This window comes from Montipora foliosa, chromosome 1, assembly GCF_036669935.1.
Source record: "Montipora foliosa isolate CH-2021 chromosome 1, ASM3666993v2, whole genome shotgun sequence".
NCBI classification, from domain to species: Eukaryota; Metazoa; Cnidaria; class Anthozoa; order Scleractinia; family Acroporidae; genus Montipora; species Montipora foliosa.
This window is the reverse complement of record NC_090869.1, coordinates 38,464,116-38,489,115: the sequence shown is the minus strand read 5'-3', so window position 1 is coordinate 38,489,115 and position 25,000 is coordinate 38,464,116. Positions and strand designations below refer to the sequence as shown.

The window sequence follows — 25,000 nt, the reverse complement described above, 5'->3', positions numbered from 1 at the left end:
TGAAATTGATCGATTGTTTTTACATCAAAGAAATAAGAAAAGTTTACGAAACAATGGAAAAGTATCCCGAGCCATGCGAGATTCGCATGACTCGCTGGCTCGCAGATTGTCCAGCCCCGAAGTTAACAGGAAAAAAAATAATATTGTCTCAAAAATATTACTTGCGAAAAGTACATAAAACACAATAAAGGACAGCTGGTCTATAGGAAGCGTGTATCGCCTTCTAAGTGTTAGATTCTGCAGATATTTCGAAACAGTATATGCAGAACACCGAACATCGCAAAGAAATTAAACGTCTCTTTTTTCCTCAAATAATGTTTACAATCCTTATATATAGTATATTCCTCGTGAGCTGATTGAGAAAGAAATAAATCATAATTCTGTGCACAATTATGTACTTGCTTAATTTGCAAGCTGTGTCTTGCTGTTTGTTTACATTCAACTGGCGTAAAATTGCAACTCACCCGGAAAGGTCCGATCTCCACATTCAAAACACCATGCTCATTCGTTGTGGCTAACTTTTCAAAGAGAGATGAAAGAAGTTGGCGTTCTCTCTCTGAGAAGGAACGATAACTGTCTTCGTATTCAATGCCCCTACTAGCTATGAGTCCCATCTTCGACCAGAAGCCGATTGCAAAGGGGATTTCTGGTAAATACCGCAGGCGCAAGTATTAATTGCCTTGTTCCCACTAGCAACGCAACAGAATAGGAAAATAAACCCAAAAAGGATTTAGTTACCGACAACCTATTTTCCTTCGAAGCTCTTTCTGTTGTCGATCGCAACCTGCAATCTAAATTATCCTTCGCTTAAAAAATATGGGTGGCAGCTGGGTTGGCTTTTTATTGACTGGTTTTGTTGACTTCGGAAATGAGTTAAGCCTAGTCCGCATGCGCAGACTTTGATGGAAAAAATTTTCGGCATCAATGTTTTTCGCCTCTTCGGAGCTGCTTTGGGCGTTAGTTCACGAGATCATCTGTCAACCCTAGAAAAGAAGAGAGACTAGGCTAACAGCATCATTCCAGCCTTTAAGGTAATTCCCTTGAAATTGTTCAATTGTTCAAACTTCTTTGGAAACTTGGCATAATTAACATTCATGATATGAACATTAAAAAAATGCAATAAAAAAATTGGGTCACCGTGCTTGTTTACGCGTCAGCAGGCTCGTAAAATGGGGTATTTTTACTGTTTTCGCGTTAAAAATTCGAATCACCTTCATACAGAATTAAGTCTTGGTTACAGGAGTACCCAACGACCATTTTGACAAAATTGTTCATATCATGTTGCAGCAACTATTACAATGTTTCTACGTCAATCTTCGTTAATATTTAACGTTCCTGGGAAAAAAAATACCCGGTCTTCACTGCCAGCGAGCAAGAGTTTCAGGAAATAAAACTCCCAGCCAGCCATCGTGTGAGACGGCTTTTAACCAGCCATCATATTTTAAAATGCGAAATGACACATATTGCCAGCCACCGCATAACGTTTGCCAGCCAGCGGTGGCGTACATTATGAGCCAGCCAGCAAGGTTTCAACATCAATAGTAATAAATAATTACATAATAAATGAAAATTAATAGTAATAAATAATAATAATAATAATAATAATAATAATAATAATAATAATAATAATCTGTACTTACAGTTTCTCGAAAGAGAGGTCTTCGCTAAAATGTAAACTTGGGAAGTAGTTGCAGGGCGATCAAGATGACACGTAAACAAATAACAACGCAATGAACACAGAGGCAAAATGTTAGTATAGTTTCTTTTTCCAATGGTGTTGCACTATAACAATTCGGCATTTAAGGACGTTCACGCGAAAAGTAATCTTGCTGTTTCAATCAAATGGAAACCATTCCCTCTCTCCTTTTGGTCATCAACCGTGCCTCCCACCTCTGTGACCCAGGTTCAACTCTGGCCTCGGGTCGTATGTGGGTTGAGTTTCAGTCGATCTCAATCTGACTCCGAGGGTTTTTCTCCGGGTACTCCGGTTTTCCTCCCTCCTCAAAATCGACTCCTGGCCTATTCCATCAGGCTGTGGTGCTGTGCTCCGAGGTCAAACATGGGTCGTGTTCAGGGGCCGAGCGCCTAGCCGGCAGCACAGCTCCTTCGGCCCGACCTCGTTGAGCTGCGCCCTTAGTAATTCAGTCTCCGACTGCGAGAAAGGGCGATTAGCAGATCAGATCTTTCTTTCTTTCTTTCTCTTTTCGCGAAACGTAACGATGCTGACGATGGGGCGGTAATCGCATGGCAAGAATGCACAGTCAATTAATCTTTTTCGCGGCGAAAAGTAACGATGAGGAGGTAATCCGTGCCAAGAATCCACAGTCAATTAAACCTTTTCTCGAAATGTAACGATGCTGACGATGGGGCGGTAATCGCATGCCAAGAATGCACAGTCAATTAATCTCTTTCGCGAGAAATAACAATGAGAAGGTAATAACATGCCAAGAATGCCAGTCAGCCATGGTCGCATATGGTCAGACAATCGCCGCAAAAGTTTCACACCAGAACTGGTGCAAAGTTTCACAGCAAAAGCCATGGTCGTATGTGGTCAGACAATCACCGCAAAAGTTTCACACCAGAGCTGGTACAAAGTTTCACAGAAAAAGCCATGGTCGTTTACCCTAATTTCATCTAAAGTTTGTTTAAGATCAGTTGTAATGGAGTGAACCATATTACAAGTTTGTCCCTCTGATCTCGGGAATTTTGGAATTTAGTTTTCGGTTTTCTTTCTTATGTTTTCTGATCCGGGTCGGTTCGAGTTGATCCGTTGTGGACTGCATGGCGGCCCGAGTCAGTTGATCCGGTCCGACTTTTGTATCTGCCTCTGCAAAAGGCCAACGAGGGCTCTTTTCATGCAATGTCACGTTTTTTAAACGTTTCCGTTTATGACTTTGCGGATCTGCCACACTGATTCAGGGGCACCCAACGACCAATTTGTTGTAAAATGTCTTATTATACCCCAGGTAATGAAAATAAATGTTATTAAGGTATTTTCAGGTGTTTTTCAGTGTTGCTGGGAAAATATTATCTGTTCCTTTTTCCCAGCAAGACACACAAGAAATTTTCCAGCCAGCTAGATAAAATTGGTTGGTTTCCCATCCAGCTGATCAAATTTATTTCCCAGCCAGGATTTCCGCGCGCTGTCAAATCCCTCGATCCAAAACGACCGAACAAAAGCGACAAACCGGGACAAAACAGGTTTTTTCCGCAAGCACAATCACTCTGACCAGCCGTCGTATGTTTGTGACTACTCTCTGGGAGAGGGAAGGGTTCCTTTTTTTTTTAGTCGCCCTCAGTCTTCAGAGTTTCTACAGCCAGCTCGGGTTGAAATGCTAGAAAAAGTCAGTAATTCCCAGGCAAAACCTCTATCAAAAATAAATTTCCCAGCCAGCCCATCGAAACACCCGTATTTTTGCCAGCCAGCAAGATTATCTGGGGAACAGATAATGTGAGGAACAGATTCGTTGGGTGCCCCTGCTGATTGTTTATTGTTCCGAGCGCTCTGGATATGATCTTTCACTGATTTCTGACCGTAACAATTAAAAGAAAAATGCACTGAGGCAACATCTCCGGGCCATTTGGGCCAGCGTAAGCAATGTTTTCAAGGTTTTGGTTACGTTAGGATATTAAGATCGTTAATTTACTTTTTTGGCCCTATTCGCAATAGCGTAAGACTTCTTTATTTTGACAAAGATTCTGTCCTCACCAACGCTGAAATGCCGCGGGATGGTCTGTCGCGTCTTCACAAAGTTCCGCATGAAGAATTTTTTCAAAAACACTGCCGACAAAAGGCAAAAACTGGACAAACTATTGAACTGTTTTTTTGTTAATAATCTGTTACGTTGTAGAGGAATATTTCTTTTACTCAGAGTAAGGTTGAGAGAAAGATCGCTCATTTTGACCAACTGCAAAGTACAAATTTTCTTTACAGTCTGTCTTTAGTTGGGATGTAAGATCAGTGAAAGATCATATCCAGATCTAGAGCGCTCGGAACAATAAACAATCAGTGTGGCAGATTCGCAAAGTCATAAACGGAAACGTTTAAAAAACGTGACATTGCATGAAAAGAGCCCTCGTTGGCCTTTTGCAGAGGCAGATACAAAAGTCGGACCGGATCAACTGACTCGGGCCGCCATGCAGTCCACGACGGATCAACTCGAACCGACCCGGATCAGAAAACATAAGAAAGAAAACCGAAAACTAAATTCCAAAATTCCCGAGATCAGAGGGACAAACTTGTAATAAGGTTCACTCCATTACAACTGATCATAAACAAACTTAAGATGAAATTAGGGTAAACGAACAATCGCTCTTTATCCCTCAGTTCAGCTACATAGCTACGTGGCGATCTCAAATACAATTCACGGCACAGTCCACCTCAGTGAGCGTTGAAATGCCACATTTCAAGGCGAAAAGTTGCTCTAGCCTTATGTAACAATGAAAATGGACTCTCGATTTCGATGAAAAATTCGGTCTAGTACGCGTAAGAAGAACAAACATAAAATTCTCTTACCGTTTGCGATCTTCAAAGATCAAAAAGATATCTGGCCAGTTGCTCAACGCCTTCAAAATGACCGCAATTGAACGACGTTTCCCGCCGCCCCGATCTACAGGATCTAAAAGGAGAGTGCATTTAAACAAACCTTAGTTTTGGATTTCTTCCCCTAAAACAACGTAACAATTTTTTTTTAGCTTCTTGTCCTCTGTGAAGCAAAACCTAAGGCTATATGAGAAATGTTCAGTATATTAAAATAGAAATCATTGTCAAATAGTTCCAACGGAAAATTCCAGCTTACCTAATTACAAACATACAGACTGGACATATGAAATAAGATTTGAATATGTTCTGCTAATGTTGTGCATTATTCAACGGAAAGACTATGCGTCTTCTATTGGCAGAGAACTGTTTGGAAAAAACATTTCCAGAGGGGTTTCCTAAACTGACTATATCAGACAAAAAACGCAACATTTTGCTTACCTTAACTTTTGGTTGACTTCACAGATACGGATCAATCAGTGGCCAGTACGCTAACTAGACAAAAAACCCAACAATCGAACCAAACAAGCAGGAGGTTTCTTCCAAGCTACCATAAGATTAATGTAAACCGAAAGCGAAATCGGGCAAACAAGACGTTTAGGCAAACAATACGAGACCGTCAGCGGTGCTATGCGCTCAAATCAGTGTGTTGAAACTATTTCGCAGGAATTCACGGCATGATATGCCTTGCTTTATTGCATAACTTAACATTGGCACACCCCAAGCAATAATTAGCACCATGGATAGCACAAAATACTGTACTGGCAAAATACTCAATTAGGGCGATTTCGAAGGTATTTGCGCGAGATCGCGTTTCGCCTTTCTCGCGTGGCTTGATTTTCACACTCAATTAATTGCATGTTTCGCTCGCTCTACTATCCCTGGAAAATGAGGAATTATTCAACAGTGCGAAGATAGATATATTTTTTATAGTACGTTTGCCACGAGAAAAACAAACTCTACAAACAAGAGATTTTTTTTATCTAGCCAGAACCCGCGTTGCAACGTAATTTCCCAGCAAGCGTGGTGTTCATAAAGTACGATGGCCCAGGAGGGTCACAGTCCAGTTTTAATTTTCACAGTCCAATTTTAATTTTCACAGTCCAGTTTTAATTTTTCACAGTCCAGTTTTAATTTTTCACAGTCCAGTTTTAATTTTATTCACAGTCCAGTTTTAATTTTGTGACTCGTCACCAGCACTCTCACAGGTCACGGGTTACAGGTCATTGTTTACCAATACAGAAAGTATCCTAAACATTCATAAAAGCTAACCTTAGGTCTAATTAGGCTAATTAGGATACTTTCTGTATTGGTAAACAATGACCTGTAACCTGTGACCTGTGAGAGTGCTGGTGACGAATCACAAAATTAAAACTGGACTGTGAAAAATTAAAACTGGACTGTGAAAAATTAAAACTGGACTGTGAAAAATTAAAACTGGACTGTGAAAATTAAAACTGGACTGTGAAAAATTATAACTGGATTGTGACCCTCCTGGGCCATCGTAATAAAGACTTTCCAGCAAGTTCAGTAGCGAATCTTCAATTTCCCAGCCAGCGCAATTCTGCCCTGTAGAGCGGGTATTTTGCAGAGCGGCTCCGTTGGGTACTCCTGCATGTTGGTTACTTCAAAGACACAAAATTTTATGTTGAAAATTAAGCTTCTTTTATTGACATAAGCAGTAATGCTTCATTTACGCCGACTTTGATTCCCTGGTTGTGGGAGTAGTGCGCTTTTTGGGACAGTTCCGTGGTTAGCTTGAAGTCCTCGCCTTGGGTAAAATACACCCAGTACGGAACTGTTTTCCAAAAAAAATTCATGTTCTACTATCAAACTTTTTTTCTTCTTCAAATATGTTTTTTATTAGACTGTTTCTAGCAAATACCTGAAAAAAAAAATCGGGGCTCACCGTGCTCGTTTGAGATAAAAGGAGCATTTATTTCGCTATCGGGTTTAGTTTGAGTGAAATCTCTTACGTTTTGTATGCGCACGTGCTCATGTGCGCACGCTAATGACGCGAAAATCGTGCGCAGTAGGGATGCGCAATGCAATACTAAGGAATTACCTTAAAACATAATATGCGCCGGTCGGTTTTTTCAAGCATAGTTGGACCTAAAACGACTTCGCGTCAGTAGTTAGCCTTGACAACACCTGCCTCAAAGTAAAGACGTATTGGGTTAAAAGCAATCAGATAGTTTTCCTTACTTTTTAATTACATTTGTTCCTTAATTGATGGATCGATTATGACTTAGTATTGTCAGGTGTGAGTTAGGAAAAAGGGACTCAGTAATTTCCAGTCAGTCAAGGCGATTTTTTTCTTGAAAAGAATAACGGTGTGAACTGACTTTTTTGACCTTTTTTATTTCAGTCGTTTCAAGGTAGTAAGCTTATCTTTCAATAGGTTGCAAAGTACACTGTCATTTTTACAAAAAAAAACTTTCACCTAATGGTTTGGTAATTAGAAGTGAGTGTCTTTCCTTTCGAGTATATTTCCTTCATATCCTGACTTGTATCAGTTTTACCCCTAACAACTCCAGGTCACAGGGCAAAGGAAGTTTCGTTCCTCTGACTGAAGAATTCAAACTTAAGGGAATCGACTGTAATATCATTTCAGTCTGCGGGGAGCGTTACGGTAAATAAAATGTCAGAAATCCATCGGCCAAACACCAGTTTAAAAAGACAATTAATTTGACTAAATCTGGCAATGTTTTAAGCATACTGTATAAAATCCTTCTATATTTAAGTCAGTCGTTTTTTTTTCCAAGCTTAATCATAAGCAAACAAAAAAGAATCAAAACTGTTAGAAAAACAATTTTCTACTAACTAATGAACGCGGTGCACGATTATAATGTCGATAATTGATCCCGACACTGTTCAGTTTAACTGTTGCTGGTTTCACTCACGTGATCAACAGCCATGTTTTTCAAAGAAAACAAAAGGAAGCGTTTGCATAATAATAGAGTTAAATTCCCGGAGAATTTGGTCGGGGCACCAACATGGCCGCATTTTCTTTGTTTAGGGGCACCAACATGGCGGTCGTGACGTCATGTGAAAACCGAGAATACAACTACTTTTTCAATTTTGACCTCGAAATCCTGAGGTTTCAGCCGCAGATCTTTTTTTTTTTTCAAAAAAGGAGAGAGTGATTTTTCATCATTTGAAATGCTGACTGTACATGTATGTACTGAGGCTATAAACAAGACGCCTAAAGACCAAATGCATAAATATCGGCCAAAAAAATATTTTTTTGTTTATGTGCTAATTAGACTCACTAGGCTCGTTTGCATGCACTAGAAATGTTGCCTGAGAGCAAGGCTTTTTTGCCGCCATTTATGCACTATACGGGCGTATCCGAGGGATGCATAAACAGTTAGTCCAGTTATAGTTAAGCACAACTACGGATAAAATGACGAGAGTTTACCAGAAAGACGAATCTGTAATATAAATAGCAGGTATTTGTTGTAAAAACAGAAATAGAGGTTATTTCTTATTATTAATGGGTTTACAGGGCCGTAGCCAGAAAAAAAAATGACTGAGGCAATGTCCATGGTTAAATTCACTTCTTAGGTATTTTAGGTGTTTTGTTAGGTGGGTCCTTGCTTAGAAAGTTACATTTTAAAGACAACACTGGAATCACGCTCTATAAAAAATGAAAAAAACGAAAAAATTACTGGGGTAAGTGCCTCGGTTTGCCACATACTGGCTACGGCCCTGCGTTAGCAATCATAAAAGTGGTGAAATAGTCACATTTATTTGAACTTAATTAATACTTTAATGAAAGACAATTAAGAAGCGGAGTCCAAGCTCTGCTGTTTTTTCTTTTGTGTTTATTCTGAAATGAGGAGGTTTGGGAATACGACTTTCTATCACTGAACGGGAAGTAATAGTTGTTGAAGGTAAATATGTCAGTCAATTCTCTTAATCAATAAACGAGTTTTTTCCTTTCAAATGGGCGTCAAACCAACTCTAACAGTGGCGCCGACAAGTTCATATCTCGTCATTTTCATACACTTAGAACTTTTTTTTGTAAAATTCCAAAAAGTTTAGTCAATAACAATCCTTAAACAGTTCCGTACTTAATTTTTTTGCGTTTGGCCTTAAGTGGAGACCTCACTTCAATTATCAAACACTGTTTTTTAGGTGATACACTAATCATCACCTCCTGTGAATTTCCTTTGCAACACCAATGTTGAGAATAACGTGATAAACCACATAATGCGAAATTAAATAGAACTTGCTTAAAACGAGGAGAAACACGCAGGATTAGGGACGTACACTGAACATAGACCGCTGGTCCATGGACCACCTTTGTGAAGCCGGTCCATGGACCACCCCATGGACCACTTCCATGGACCACTCCCAAAGGTACAAGTGTACTGCGTTTCTTGTGCCGGATACGCCAAAGAATTCTAGGGGGGTCCAGGGGCATAAAAAAAGTTTGAAATTTGCACTTCTCAAATCGCTGGAAATGAGCCGTCGAGTCCGCCATTTTGTTTTTTTTTTTCATGCTGCTTGCTAAGAGAGCCCATGTTATTATGGTAAGCCTGAGATAAAATATCGGCCTATACCTGATATATTAACGGGTGAAAGTCCTGAAGAAACAAGAAAATTGATCGCACACAAACAGATTGAACATTGACCGAAGTTTAGTTTGTTTGTTATTTATTTGTTTGAGCAGGTTGAAGTTTTTTGGCAGCTATTCAGCTGATGTGGACCTGCTATACCCACCCACCCATATACAAACAGAGGACAGCCGAATAGTGTGTGGGTTCTTAAGGTCCCACAGGGAACTAATGAACATGGAAGTCATTTGTGAGAGGGGACCTCAGGTTTATCGTCTTTATCCGAGAAGACTTGAAAGTCTAACCATTAGCGCACTTTCTGCTCAATTATTTAAAGACCAAGAGTGTTGGTCCGGCCGGAGTCGAACTCACGACCTCCCACATGGCAGCCCGGTGCTCAACCAACTGAGCCACCGGTGCCAGTGAAGGAACGAATTCGGAATTCAAGAGCACTTCTGAAAGCTTTAAAGGTAGAGTTACCTACCAGAATAGTGCCAATGCGTGAGAAATGCTCGTGTCAGCGGGAGAGCCTGAGATTGCATCGAAATTCGTGAGACTTGAGAGCTCTGTAAGCAAGTAACCTTGGACAATGTGAACTCTCGTTGCACCTGAAGAAGGCTTGTTTGTATTAAGGTTTGGCCACATTGATAATTATCAAATAATGAAATCTACGTTGCATTTGCTCTTGTTCAAAGTATTTACTTTTTCACTATAGGAAACCCCAGACCTACAATCTTGGACAGATTAATTGGAGGATTGAGACCACCCCTCGCGCTCTTGATGGGAAAATGGCGCGTTATGGCCTTCGCGCGGCTTTATCTATGATTAAGGGAAAAGGGGGCATTTCTTTCCCATTTTATTCTGTCCAAGATTGTAGATACAGATGAATATTGGAGGCCAAAATGACCGCCAACGTTACTTTTTGTATATCCGGTTTTCTTCATTAATGCGATTGGGTTGCCTGTGGCAGTTGTATTTTGACTTACACAACAGAAATGGAAACCGCTGCCAATAAGAATTTGTTCTGCCTTTAATAAAGATGGCGGAGGACATGGCTAATCATGAGAAGGTACATTATGAGAAATTGATCGAATCTGTTCCCAATATTTCTGGGCTTTTATATAGTTTTTGTCGTAACAATGTCCATTATTTACTGCAGATAATAGCAAAGGATTTACCGGAGGTTGTCAATACCATGAGGGAAATGGGAGAAAAAGTAAGGAACTGGTTAAAATTTAAGTTTAATCTAATCTTTCCCTTTTTGCAGAATTTTGGTTAAACTTGAGTTAAAATCAATATAGAGAAAAGGACGATTAGAACAAGGCAATTCTACAAGCGCGTGATTAATGGCAGTTGGTTTGAAGCTGGTGTGGAGCAAAAAAATAGAGTCACATGGAAGAGAATTTCGTATAATGTTTGTATAATTTGAAATTCTGCTCATTTCGCCACCTGGAAGAGTGGAACTCTACTGGAACACCAGCAGAGTCACCACCAAAGGAACTCTGTTCTTGTTATTCAATTATAATTATTTGTAATTTCTTCTGGCTACTTTTTCATTAGTATCACCCAACTAGTGGACTAATGCAAATCGTGCATTTCAATTGGCTACGCTACCAGAGGACTATTGGTAATAGTCCTCGAGTAGTGATGCTTTCTTTCGTTTTATTCCCAAATAAATGTTCTTCAACTTGCATTTGTTAACTTTATTTTTGCCTTTTCTATCCGACTAGTTGGGTGATACTAAGACAATAATAATTGTCTAATAATTATTAGACCCTGCGCCCTCAAGGGCCACGGGTCAATATCACATTCAGTTTCGCCTCATGGGCTATTGACCCGTAGCCCTTGTGGGCTACAGGTCTAATTGTTGATTATTATTTTTTATGCTATGTGAAGTGTGTGGCATTTTCTGATGTGAAGGTTTGAAGGTTATCATTCTAAACAATGACTGAAGGAGTGGGACCAGCAGTCCAAGTGCGTCCTGTTCACTAAACAAATACTGTAAATTAATCTTTGCTGTTGTAAAGAGGCTACTGAATGGCTAAGATGAAGGGTATCCCATAACACCATGTTACTAACAAGGCTCAACTACACAAATTGTTGTTATTAAATTACAAAACTCAACTACACAAATCGGAACAAACCAATGTTCTTGTCAGCAGTAGTGTTTTTCCTTGGAGTAATTGCAAATTACTCAGTCCTAGCCTGCAAATAATTTTTTGGTGTGAGTCTGTCTTATGTCAGGCCAGGGACAAGGTTTGACTACAGTATGCACCTACAGTACTGTACATGGCTCCGCATCTTTACGTTTATGTGAGTTTTCATGGTACTTCTATCTCTTGCATGGATGAGTGATGATCATTGCTATTGGATGCCTCACCTTTTTTGATGCTTTAAGAAAAAGGTATACCCAGAATTTTTTTGCAATTGTTTGAAGTTAGCCCAGTAGGCGGGTGCACAGCTACAAAGCCATAGTTTGCATGTTTGTGCGTGGCCACATTGTTTTTTTTGAAGTGTTTTGGAGTAGTGGGGTATTATCCAGTAAAACCCTTTCCTTACAATGTTTGAGTGAAGTGAGCTGTTTGAATTGTTTAGTATTTTGCTTGATGACAAGATACAGCATCTCCTTGTCGTGGTGATTGACTTTGATTTCATATTGGTAGCCAGCCAGTTATTTGGTCGTAAATCTTCCTCCGGGTGGCAAGGTGACTAATGTTACTACAAGTAGTATTGAACTAGCTTGAACTACATGTACAGATGTGAAGTCACATCTAGGGTATTTAGAAAATAAAATTATTTGTTATTTAAAGGTCAATGGTATTGACTGTTAGTCTAAATGATAATTATTATTATTGAAGGTATTAGACGTTGATCAACATGTGGAGAAGCTGATGCAAAAAATTACAAGTGGAGCATTGGTAACCAAAAAGGTTTGTTTACTATTGGACTGAAATTAATTATTTTCTTTTTGTCTGAGCATACAATTTACCTATTTAGTGATCTCATCCGATCTTAAGCTTGATATTACATGTACCTATAATGCTAGTCATTTTAAACATAGTTCTAACACTTTCCTAGACCAGAAGGTAATTCACGTTCTACATGTAGCACAAAAACATGAACTACGTGTACATGTACATAAACAGAATAGCCTTCCTCCCTTCTCCCTCCAATACTGAGCTTTATAGAGGCTGCTGATACTGTCTGAATCATTTAGAATCTCCATTGAATGGAGGAAGGGAGAAAATGTGCTCAGTGTTGTCTGAGATTGTTGGTCCTGGTCACATGCACTAAACACAAGATTTATCAACGTGTAGATTTGACTACAAGTTTTAAAGTGAGTATGAGAATCCAACTTTAAACTACTCGGGTGTGCAGAATTGTCATTACTGGTACTGTTCTGACTTTTGCCTACCATGGCATGAGAGTGCTTTAATAATAAGAATACAGAGAGTTAATTACCAGGGATTTTCTAAAATACTGTAGGAAAAGTTAAGTTGAAAACCAATAAAATTATTTGCGGCCCAATAATAATAATAATAATAATGATAGTAATAATAATAATAGTAATAATAATTTTTTATTATTAGTGCTTCATGTACTGTAACTACCTGTACTTGACTGTGTATGATTTGAACAATCAGGGAAATGTGAGAAAATATCCCTTCATAAATTTCATTCAACCACAGGCTTATTCATGAAAAACACTGGTAAATGTCCAATTACATGAGGGATTTTCATTTCAATCGGCTAGAAACACATGCCCAAATACGATACAAGGGCCTGATTGTGCGTGTGATGTTACACAAGCCAATTTTTAATGCAACGTTGTTGCGTTACAAGTTATCTCGTGTAACAATGAGCACGGCGCGATTTTTCATGCAACATTTTGTTGTGGTAACATGTTACAGGTTTTGGAATTGCTTTCAAAGACCTGCATCATTGTTGCCCGAATTTGTAGTACTCTGTGCATGTAACACCCCCAGGGGTTTCAATAAAATGTGAAGTAGGCAGCTGATTTAAGTCTAGTAGCCAACTGTATGAACAGGGGGCCGTTCCCTTCGTCTAAATGTAAATGTAAATGTGCTTTAGTTGACTGCTCCCTACAAGGGCTTTTTAGGATCAACCGGCTCAATGGGATCGGACTGAATGCATGTCTAGGGGCTCCCCCAGAAATTTTTTAAATCTGGAAGCCCTAAAATGCGATTTCCAGCGTTCTGGGCACTAAATTGAGTACAAAGATAAAGGAAAATTTCTTAAAATCAGCGACTATGTGGCTGCAATTAAGCGCATTCTTTTGATAATTTCCAGCAAAGAAACTTTAAGATATTTTGGGAAACATTTCAAAAGGAAAATTAATGATTTAAACAGTATATGGCGTACCGAGGACTTTATGTCCTCATTCACTACCAATTTCAAGCTGCCGTGAACATGAGAAATCAGTTCTGTAGAACAATTATTATAAGTATAGGTCATTTTAATCTGAACAAACGAAAAGGCTTAACCAATGAAACTAAATGAAAAGTTAATACTGTTTTAGTGGAAAACAAGTCTTGATGCAACGATTACTCAATAACAACCTGTTTTGCATAAAACGTCTTGATATGTTTGTTGATGTAACTGAACATTATTGAATTGCGTAAAAAAATGTGACGGTTGGTCTAGGCAAAAAATTGAAAGGAAATGTGGAAAAAAATTAGCCGTTTTGCTCGAAGATGGCAGTATTGTGTTAGGTTTGAAGGAATCCTTCAATTAATTCATTGTAGAGGAAAAAGTAGGCAACTTCTTTGAGCGAAGTAGCAGACGCTTTTCGTTGGCCATCGGTGCTTATTGAAACCCCTGCATCACAGGTGTAGATTTTTAAATTAATGTAACATCGCCCCAGAATGCGCCAAGCAGAACTAAATCAAGTCACGTCAACAGGCATGTCAACAGTGTCAGCCATATTTGTCGAGCAGGAGCCTGGGCTCAAATGTTGCAAGCAATATTGCATTGAAAAAATCATCTCATTTAACATACCATTGCCACAACAAAGTTGTGTCAAACGTTGTCTTGAGTAACATGGATTAAAAACTGGCCAGGTGTTAAAAATCGTCATCACCTTGTAACAACACCTTAAAACTAATAGTTATTTTGGAAATAATGAAATGATTACTTACCATTATAAAATAGTATTTTAAGGAGTCATTTTGGAAATAATGAAATGATTATTTACCATTATAAAATAGTATTTTAAGGAGTCATTTTGGAAATAATGAAATGATTATTTACCATTATAAAATAGTATTTTAAGGAGGCTTGAAATGGTTTTTCATTGCTATAGTGTATTATACCAAAGAAGGATATTTCATAGTGTTGCAAACTATAAATATCTTTGCAACTCTAATGTTGGGTAATACTTTAAGGGCACTTATGACGTGATATAGGTTACCATGGCAACACATCAGGTCCACAAAAAGGCCCTCTTTTCACTTTTTGAAAATTATGTGGAAATCTAAGTTGGTGACCTACTTGTTAGAGAATATAACAAAAAGTTATCTCTAGATACATGTATTGAAAAAGGGCTTTTTATAGTTTACATAATATTATATTATAACGTTCCCTGGAACTTTTTTATTTGAAGTGCCATCGTGAATGATATATGTGCATGCAAAAAGTCAAGATAGGTCACTGAGCAAAATTTCCAGAGAAAGACAAATTTTTTCTGCAGGTTTTATTTCCGGTTCAGGTGATTTTACGCCGTATCACTGCCGGTGTGTTGTGTGCTCTACTTTTGAAAAAAATTTGATTCATTCAGCCGATGTGTTTTTCTTAGTTTTGGCGTGTGTAGGTTACAGTATGTGCACACATGCAGTTAAAAACCCTTTCAAGCCTCCTTAATGTGAAGAGGTTTGGGAAAAAATATGCAGCAGCCAAAAATGGACAATTTTCGTATTTCTAAAGCTGCGTGAATCTTGTAGTGGTTCAATTAATGTAACGTAATCAGTAAAGTAAATGTACAATGTACATGTAATGTTCAATTTCAATTGATATTTTTTTGTTAGGGTGTGAGCTTCATAGAGGTCAAGTTTCATCTGCTCTTGAGGCAAGTGGTACCCACAATCAATGTTGATGTGAAGCTTGTACAGTACAATAATCAAGGCATGTGCATGACACATGCATGACACATTACGTGAAGCAAATATTACAGCGTTAAAAAACTTTGTTTTGCTGTGATGAGATTATGCTGTATATGTGCCAGCTAAAAGAGTAAAATTAGTTATGAAAAGAAAGAAATGTTCAGAAAAATTATTAGTTTGGAACATTTTTTCTGGAAGAAAAGTTTACTGATTTACAATGATATTGAACATTAAAATTTCTGTACCTGATTTAACTCTCAGTAATAAATGCAACAAACTTTAATTATTAATTGGATATGAATATGAATTTTTAAAAATATTTTCATTGTTATGATTTTAATTGTTGGCTTTGCTGAACTCTTTTCATTCTTCAAAGTTCCTATGTGTGCCTTTGGTCTGATAATGCACAGGTTGACATACACATACACATGTACACTATTAAATTTCTTCAATTTCATTCTTTGCTACATGTATCTTCCGTATTAAGCCACAACTTGATAACAAACAAGTACACTGAACCTGAAAGAAGTGTATATTTTTTGCATGTCTGTACACTGCATGAATTGTGGTTCATATTTTTTCTTGATTTTAAAATGTAATTTTTCAAACCAGTTCAATTTTGATTTCTTTTTGTCAAAAGATTCATTATGATAACTACATTGTAATGCTGAAAAAAGGAAAATCAAAATTGGACTGGGTTCAAGAATTTTTGGATTAGGGAAAAAGATTAATAACATTTGAACCACAATGTACAGCTGTATGCATTTCAAAAAGTACATTGTATATCAGAGATTCCAACCCCTTTTGAAGGAAAATAGGGATTATTTTTTAGTGTGTAAGGCATGAGCCTGTAGGGGGTGTCTAGGGGTATTCTTTCCCCCTCCCCCTCCCCCCCAGGATATTTTACAAAATAATCAATTTTAAATTAGTTTCTCTCATGAATTTCCTGCTTTCCTGCATTTTGACATCATTTTTGTGGTAATCTGCATGGCACTGGAGTCTCAGCCATGCTTGTCCACCATAGTGTACATGTAGTAAGGTTGCTGGCCTTATGAGTCTGCACAACACTGGGTGTTCAATGGAGAGAATGAGTGAGACATTATAGGATAAGAAAGTGTAATACATAATCTTTTACACTCAGATTGCAAAAAAAATACTTAAGAGAAGCAACTTTTTTCCTTATTTTCCAGAATTTCATGATAAATCAGGGGAATCTGATAAAAATTGGTAGAGCGGGATGCAACACATCGAATCAGGAGACTTCCGATCAATTTGGGAGGGTTGGAATGTCTGGTACATTGTACTGTACCCTACATGTAGAGTTTTGTATTTGCCCTTTAATTTAGAAGAAAAAGTTATTTCAGCTGTGTTCCATTTCACAACCATACAGTTTGCAATAATTCTGAATCTTTCTTATAGTTATGTCATTGATCTCTCATACTACTTGCTAACAAAGGCTGAGGGAAAATCATGGCAGGGAGATCCAGCCGTTGAAAGACTCATTGAAGCTCGCACGGTAAGTCAAATTTGGTTATGGTATAATTATACATGTACGTATATGTACCGTAACAGTATATTTCTGTTATTTTGTCAATGAAGCTAATGCTAGTATTTAAGAAATTAATGAATGTTGCTGTCCGTCAGTACAATGATGAAGCAATAATCATTGTGAGTAGTAAGTCTTAGAGTTATATGTACAGTACATGTACCAAACCTGCCATTACCCGAAAACGCTTACCTCTTGTTCCTGTCGTATTGGGTCAGGCTTCCAGAACAGGGACTGGTTAATAAGTGATTATTAATTTATTTATTATTTTTACAGCACACAAAGTGAATTCAAAGGTACATTGTGTGTTGTAAATTTAACAAATTGATGTCAGTTTTTCATGCGTCTGTCCTGTTATTGATCATGAATTTCGTCATAACATTGTCAAAGTAGCTGTGGATCCACAAGGTGATAGCCGAGTGGATCCGCAGACTACTTCCACAATGTTATGACGAAATTCATTGTCAATAACAGGACAGATGCATGAAAAACTGACATCAGTTTGTTTTTTATAATAACAAAAAGGCAGAGGGGTCAAAACACGAGAAGATGTGAGACAAAATGCGAGAAACTTCAATCTGACGCAAGCAATATCACATCGTCCTTGCATAAATTATAAATTTATGTGTCCGTTGAGATGTTGAAGATGTTCCCGATAAAATATAATATAATATAATATAATATAAATATAGATATGAATATGAATATAAATATAAATATAAATATAATAATAAAGAAATAAAATGAAATGAATGAATGAATAAATAAATAATTAGATAGGCATTAAAAAATTCAGTTACATGCCACTGATTATTTTCATGTTCCCGGAGGTAGTACCGTCGATTAAAGCATCCATTTCTGCGTCCGTCAATTCCGGTCCAGAACCACTTTTGTCTGCCATTTTTTCTCAGAGCTGCAAAACTTTTTCAGCTTGCTTTTATTGAACTGATAGTCTGTGTCCAGCAAGCCAATGAAAATGCTGGAAATCTGATATATGTAGTTCAGTTTTTAATAAAATCAGTCATTCATACATGTACGTAGAATTAATAGAGAAGAATATTATACATGGGTACATATACTGTGCACTACCTATCAACCTATCAGACTTTGTCAGTTCTTTTTGCATACTCACCAAGTTTGAATTAATTAAGCAAGAAATAATGATATTATTATGTATTACAATAAGATGTATCTTTCCCTTACTGTGCATGTAGGTCCTAGAGAAAATGAGGCCTATTGACCAAAAAATGAAATATCAGATTGATAAAATGATCAAGTCTGCCACAACTGGAATAGTAGGTAAGTTTCACCAATTTGAAGTGATTTTTTTGTATTTATTTATGAACATGATGGTGTGGAGATGTCTGGAAGTGTGTACTAAATTATTTTGTCCTCATTGTGTGAAAGTTTGATTTAGATATTAATTACAGCTGTATGTTCACTCAAAAAAGGGGAATAGATGAGACACTTTTTCATGTTTTATTGCTCATGTTTCTCAAAACAAGTGCTGTTGAAGTTTAATGGGACATCGGTGAGTTTCAGTGAGTGATTAACCCACTGACTCCTGGGGTTCCCCTTTGATGAGGAAAATCGTCTGGCGTTAGACAGAGTAAGTCTAAGAATAAGAATAAGTCTGGTCGGTTTAGGCCGTTTAGGCACCAAAGGGTTAAGTGCAACTAACACTGTATTATTCCACGATTAAGCCATTTTGACAGTCGTGTGATATTTGGTCAAGACAACTTGCAAAATGTAAGATGGTACAAATACACTGAGTGCCACTGTTTGACCAGTATAAAACAGAGCAAATACGGATAGAATAGGAGTTTTGCATTATAATAATTGTTTTCAATACAATACAAAGCTTTTCATTGCTTGTCACTCGTCATTTCATTTTATCCAATCAAATAAAGGACATTTGAATGGTTTTGTCTGTGTTGTTTTTGTTATTCGCACACGCCTTATTAATATTATGTAGGAAGAAGCCAAAATACAAGAAAATGGTGTAATAGTGGAACAATAATGAAATCCTAATATTGAAAGCTTTAACACATAATATGTGCGGACATTTTGCATGTTACTCGCACTATACATTAACCCTTTAACATCCAAACTGGCCTAAACCGGCCAGACTGTCTAACGCCAGACGATTTCACTCATCAATGGGGAACCCCCAGGAGTCAATTAATTGTCCCCATTAATTAATTTAAACCATTCAATAAGGTGGATAGTTATATATGTAATTGCTTGTACATGTAATCCTGGACAGTTTATTGGCTCATTCTGAGGATCAGAATTCCTGAAACAGAAAGCAGATGTTTTTTGCAGTAACAGTTCTCCCTGGTTTCATCCAAAAATAATAATAAATAATTAACATATTACAAAAGGTACACAGTGCCATTGAAATAAACTGTACAATCATGTACCGTTTTGCTGTCCATTTTACAGAAAATGGCCATTCATTTGAGTCAATATTTGTTTTATTATGGTCAATATAAATGTACATGACTACTCCTATTAGGTTGTACCTGGCCAGGGTTGTATATAAGAGCCGGCAGCCGGCGAAGTTCGCCGGCTTCTCTGTCAGGTTTCGCCGGCTACTTTCATTGTTTGAAGAGTCAAGACATGTAGAGGAGATGATGTTTGTGAGGTCTAAACTACTTGGGCTCAATACAAATAAAAATTTGCAGTGCCTATCTTTTCTGAAAACACATAAAAGACTTCTGACTCAAGGGCAGTTTAAAAACGTTATGCTTGAGACTTTCGTTTTGAAAAACTCTTGCTGCGGTGGCGGGAAAGTAGGAACAATATGATTTGTTGTCCGCCATATTGGATTTCGATATCTTTAAACAGCCACCGATTGTATCTTACCGGAAGGAAAAATCATTCAAGGACGTTTTAGTCCGCGCAAAACTTACCTTAATCACGCCGCAATCATTAAAAAACTTATAAACAAAGAAACACTTTCAAAAGGTTTGTTCTCAATCCAGAAGGAAATTTACATATGATGTTCTGCTAGCAACACGCTCAGCCTGCGTTCACGCATCTCTTACCACTCAACTGAGGAACAAAACTAGCCCCTGATCATTCACTAACCGCTCCTTCGTTTTCACTTCGAACCTTTCAGTTGATCATTTATAGCGAACTTAGAAGCTGAGGACTCGTAGACTTTATTTAAACACTTGAACTTAACGCTCCTCGGAGTTAAATCCTACTTGCCCGCGTAAGTGCTCGTCCTCTCGAGGGCATCTCTACGCTTCAACATGACAACGGATCTTTATCCAACGTCACTCTTGATCAACTCTTACTGCTTTACGGAACTCCTAAACTCTTCGGAAAAAAAACTACATCACTCTTAAACCGCTCAAGTGATTTTCAATTTTCGAAATTACTGCAACCAAGTTCCGCAAGCATATTTTCCCGCTAATTACACAATGGAAACAGGATGGAAACATCCTGTACGCCATTGGCCAATTAGTATCCTCCAATCAGCTTCTTTATTTAACAACCAATCAGAAGCGTTTGCTGGTCTAGCCCTTCAAAGTATGTGCCATGTTTACAAGTTGTCAAGTGGCAATATTTGCCAGGCTCGTTAGCTCCAGCAAAACCACCAAAAAGATACAAAAAATATCACTCAACTTTTTGTTTAAAGGGTTGTATTATTGAAATGTCGCTTTGTCTCTACATGGTTTTAACAGTATAATTGCAGCTTGATTCATCTCTCTAATGTCTGAGTTTCATGGCCCAAAATGCTAGGAAATGCATTTTCCGGCATTCAGTTTTCAAAAATTTTCCGGGTGAGCTTGCCCCCGGACCCCCCCTAGAAGCGATGGGCTAAATCCTCCGGACCCACAACCGTCTACTTTGCAAAAAACTCCGGCTACTTAAAACCTTAAAGAAAACCCTGCCTGACAATGTCACCTGTAATCAGGATGTTTACAAAACATGGTACACCCGTTTCATGGACCCCTGCATGGACCTGGTCCTGGTCCATGTCACAATGTTCCCAGGGCTTTTAGGCGGGGAAGACTCCGGAAAAATGCCTTGAAAGCATGTGTCGAAATTGTGGATGATACTGTTGCCGTTTTAAACCATTTTTATTCCTACGGGAGAGATTCTCAGAGGATGGTTAGCGCTACATGTAACTCTAATTACATTGTAGAGTTCTATTAAAATCTACATGTATGGTTAGTGCTAACAAACAACTTGGACCATAATGCATATTATCAAACTGAAGTCAGCAGAGAACAAATAACATCCAAAACAAGTACAAATGTACATGTATCACATGGTATTTGTACTCCAGAAGGCCAGTTTGACCGGTTTTTCACAAATGTGTCAAGTCTTACGAAAGCAGTAGAAATGGCTGAAAATGCTAAAACTCCCCCCCACCCAAAAAAAGGGCGAATGCTTGTCAAATTTTGGGAGTTTTGGCAAAAACAAGTTTCTAGAGACAAATGTTAAGATACGCGACAATTAAATTAACTTTCTCTGTTTATTGAGAAAACCGAAACGTAAATATGACAAAAAGAGAAAACTGACCTCAATGTATTGAAACAGTGGTGCGAGTCCGTGAAAGAAGCAAGGGCCTTTCAAGAAATTCCTCCCAAGGAACTTGACAATCTGTCATTTCTTCATCAAAGTCAGTTTTTCTCGACTGGAAGTTTACTTGGAACCGAGATCATCATTGTTACACCTTATAATAAAGAATTTTTTGATATTCCATCTTTGGAAAAGCTATGATCCTCGCAGTTATGAATGCAATTTTTGCAATTGTAAAAGTTGCATTCATAACTGCGAGGATCATAGCTTTACTTGATTTCATATCCGCAGTTCATATATGATCCATTTCATATATCATTTCATCATTGTTTGAAATATAATACACAACGCTTTGCTTGGCAAGTTTTCGTTTTTTGACCAATAAACAGCAACATAATATAAGCGGGCGAAACCTGGATTGTTGCTTGCTCAATAGTCATGTACGGCTGTAAGATAGTTTGAATAATAAATCTCTCATTGGACGATTTAGTGTGTAGTATCGTGAGATATGTTTACTAGCCTCTTGTATTTTGACTCACCCTACGGGCTCAAAACCCTATTTCGGTTGCAAATGTTCCTGAACCTGGTCCATGAACGGGTCCATGGACCAGGTCCACAGGAGTGGTCCATGGACATCTCCACGTATTTGTAAGCCTGGACATACAGTGTATCTACCATGGACCTAGGGTCCAATTGTTTTGTATATGTCCACCTAATCATTTGCTTGAATCAAGCATTCAAGAATAACATTAATTTTGCCTATGAATTAATATGTACATTACAGTAGATAAACAGAAGATAAACAATATCTTTCTTTGCCCAAATAAACATTTGCATTTGTGGGCTATCATTTTCAGCAAAAAACATTCAGTAACACAATTTACATGTACATAAGAACTAATGATCAATAGTTACTGCATTATTGAACAACTATAATGATGAGAGGAAAAAAGAGCTCAGCATACAGTATTTCGTTTGCACTGCAAGAAGTCATGAAGTGGAAGAGAAAGAAGAAGGGAGCAGGCCTATAGACAGGTCTGTGGTTACCAGCTGAATGGAGAAATGGCAATTTCGCACACCAGTAGTCTTGTTTTCTACTCTGCAAGTACAGATGTACATGTATTGGTGGGATGAATGTTCAAAGGCTGATTTGATGACCTCTTGACACAAACAAGACTAAGCCTTGATCCATACAAACTCTTTACACTTGCATGTACAGTATCTTCATTTATGACCAGCCCATCGTAATGCAGTTACGTGCATCCTTGGTCTGTACAGTCCATTCTTGAACATTGTAGAACAAGCAATAAGGTCGCTGAAAGCTGCAATCAAAGCAGACATCAGCTGTCCTGAGAAACAGGGAATTGCTCTGGGAAATTATTGTACTCAGCTGTTCCTCCAGGCCCTACAGTGTACATCAACATAGTCGTACCATTACGGCAGCTAAATGTGGGCAATGGTACTGTTTCATGCAAGCATATTTTGCCATGATGCCTCAATAGTAAGGCAATTGAGGCAGAAATTGCTCAGTGAATTTTAGATTCCTTCTTCAATAAGTAAATGTTATTATCATGGTTCTGATGTTTGTCTTGCCACACCTTGCATATGGAACCCGCACCCGCAGCGCGTGCGGCAGTCAAAACTGTGCTATCCTGTCAATCATTTGCCCTTTCAGTGGAAACGGTGCATTTCTGTGCGTAAATGACGTTGTTGTCGATCTACCCTATGGAAAGGATACCACCAAAGTATTTTTTCACAAAATTAACTCAAATAAATACATTATCAATACAATTTTGACGTCTTCTTACGCTTGATTCGAAAATACCAGTCTGAATTCGTCTGAAAATAGTAAGAAAAAGCACAAAATCTATCGTTCGAATTGCCGCTCTCCGGCAACCCAGTTTTGGTGCCAATGTTTGTTGACAAAAGAGTTTAAATAAAACTTTAAAACTGCGAACCTATTGACTTGACGTCGGATAGCACAGTTTTGCCCTCTGGCTGAATTCTGATTGGTTAAACTTCATTAGCTCTCACCATATGCACGGCACTAAAGATAGTTAACTTCATGGAAAGATGCAATTGATTGTTATTTCAAATGCAAATTGCTCCGACTAATAAATTTCTTGTCTATTTTGACTGCAGTCTTACATGTACAATATTATTGGATTATGGTGGTACATTTGTATTATTGTGCGAAAGAATTTCATTTGGGTGAAGATAGCAAAAAATGTTCAACTCAGGAATGTCTAAACGGCAAGAAAGTTTTTGTTTGTACATGTATGATAAATTTTTGCTGTTAAATGTCATGTGAAATGCAAATGACTTTATTGAAAGTTCCTGCCTGGCAATCATACATGTAGTTTATCTTGGTATTAATGATAGTATTAACCTTTAGTTATTTTTGACTCAAGGAAATGGATGCTTTCTGTAAAAGAACAGCAAAAGGTGTAATTATTCATCTTATGAAAAAGGAATTGTTCAGGTTAACCTGGTGACAAAGATTTCTTTGTTTAATTTTTTTTCTCCTTGAGGTGCTGAAAATGATCCTTTGAGATTTAAGCCAAACCCAAATAACATGGTGACAAAGGTAAGTCTTGTATGTGTTACATTAATTTTTTTAGTCAAAATTGTAGTTGCTCCACCTGTCAAGATAATTGAAACTAAACATGATCAGGTCGTATACTAAAAATACTGGTAGGCTAGAAAAGAGCAAAAGACTAGTAAGACTGAATTACAATAAGTTGATTGTATCTGGACTGTTCCTAGAATTAATGCATCCATGCAATTAAATATTTGAAACACAGCCTGCATCTGCTTCAAACAGAGAGAATACCATTACAGCTCCATGCTACATACATGTACATGTATCTTCAATGTAAACATATATATGCAGTGCTGTTAAAGTAAAAAGATCAGAAGACACTATTCTAGTAGTGTTTTCCCTTTGTTTAGGTAAAGAGGTTTTTCAGACTCTAACTGGGTTAATAATGAAGCACATTTTTACAGGCAGTAAAATGCCATCACTTACATGTACAGCTGTACTGTGTGAAAAGAAAAAGCCTGTAAGTGAATAATAACACAAATTAATTATTATTGGTTGGTTAATTTGTAAAATGCAGTAGTGGAGGAAGCACAATACAACACAATAGTTTTCATTTCTAGAGGGATACAGTGGACATGTACATGACATTATCCAATAAAGTAACAGCAACATCTGTAACATGAATTCCCAAGCAAAAGCCAAATAGTAATTAATGAAAAACTGACTTCTGTTTGTCCTGAATTATCCACAAACTGTCTTAAGCTGATTGCAGCTAAAGATTACTCAGTCTGTTAAAATGATAACACAGCATGATCATGACTCAATTTAGTTTTCAACATGGCACATACATGAGTCACTTACAAGGCTGCTGCCTAAGAAAATTTTAAGGGGCCCTCAGACTTCAACGCTGAGAACTTAGGAGCCCAACATATGAAGTGAAAGGTGTTGCTGTGAAAAATTAAGGAGCCTAGAGCTATTCTTTGGGAGCCCCAGGCTACCGGGCTCCTGTTAGGCAACAGCCTTGACTTAAAAGTGCCATAGGTCTGTCAAGTTTGTTGATAGAACCAAGTAAGATTACTATAAAAATTGAATGTAACACTAACAGCAAAGTGGCCCCATAAAAGCACTTTGGTGTGCTGAACTTGTTCAATC

The 25,000-nt window shown here is 37.8% G+C and overlaps 2 protein-coding genes across 2 annotated transcripts in view; one reads left to right on the top strand and one right to left on the bottom strand.

The window, feature by feature from the left end:
* The window catches only part of LOC137997852 (MTOR-associated protein MEAK7-like), a 20,975-nt gene extending 20,131 nt beyond the window's left edge, over nucleotides 1–844 (bottom strand). The window contains exon 1 of the mRNA XM_068844149.1: nucleotides 465–844. Coding sequence (XP_068700250.1) covers nucleotides 465–614 — 150 coding nt within the window. The 5' untranslated portion in view covers nucleotides 615–844. The remainder of the gene's footprint in view (nucleotides 1–464) is intronic.
* A 9,239-nt stretch (nucleotides 845–10,083) lies between these two features.
* The window catches only part of LOC137977587 (neuroguidin-like), a 23,912-nt gene continuing 8,995 nt past the window's right edge, over nucleotides 10,084–25,000 (top strand). Inside the window, exons 1-7 of the mRNA XM_068824858.1 lie at nucleotides 10,084–10,171; nucleotides 10,262–10,318; nucleotides 11,961–12,032; nucleotides 15,147–15,187; nucleotides 16,641–16,737; nucleotides 17,982–18,066; nucleotides 23,838–23,893. Of these exons, the coding sequence (XP_068680959.1) occupies nucleotides 10,142–10,171; nucleotides 10,262–10,318; nucleotides 11,961–12,032; nucleotides 15,147–15,187; nucleotides 16,641–16,737; nucleotides 17,982–18,066; nucleotides 23,838–23,893 (438 nt within the window). The 5' untranslated portion in view covers nucleotides 10,084–10,141. The remainder of the gene's footprint in view (nucleotides 10,172–10,261; nucleotides 10,319–11,960; nucleotides 12,033–15,146; nucleotides 15,188–16,640; nucleotides 16,738–17,981; nucleotides 18,067–23,837; nucleotides 23,894–25,000) is intronic.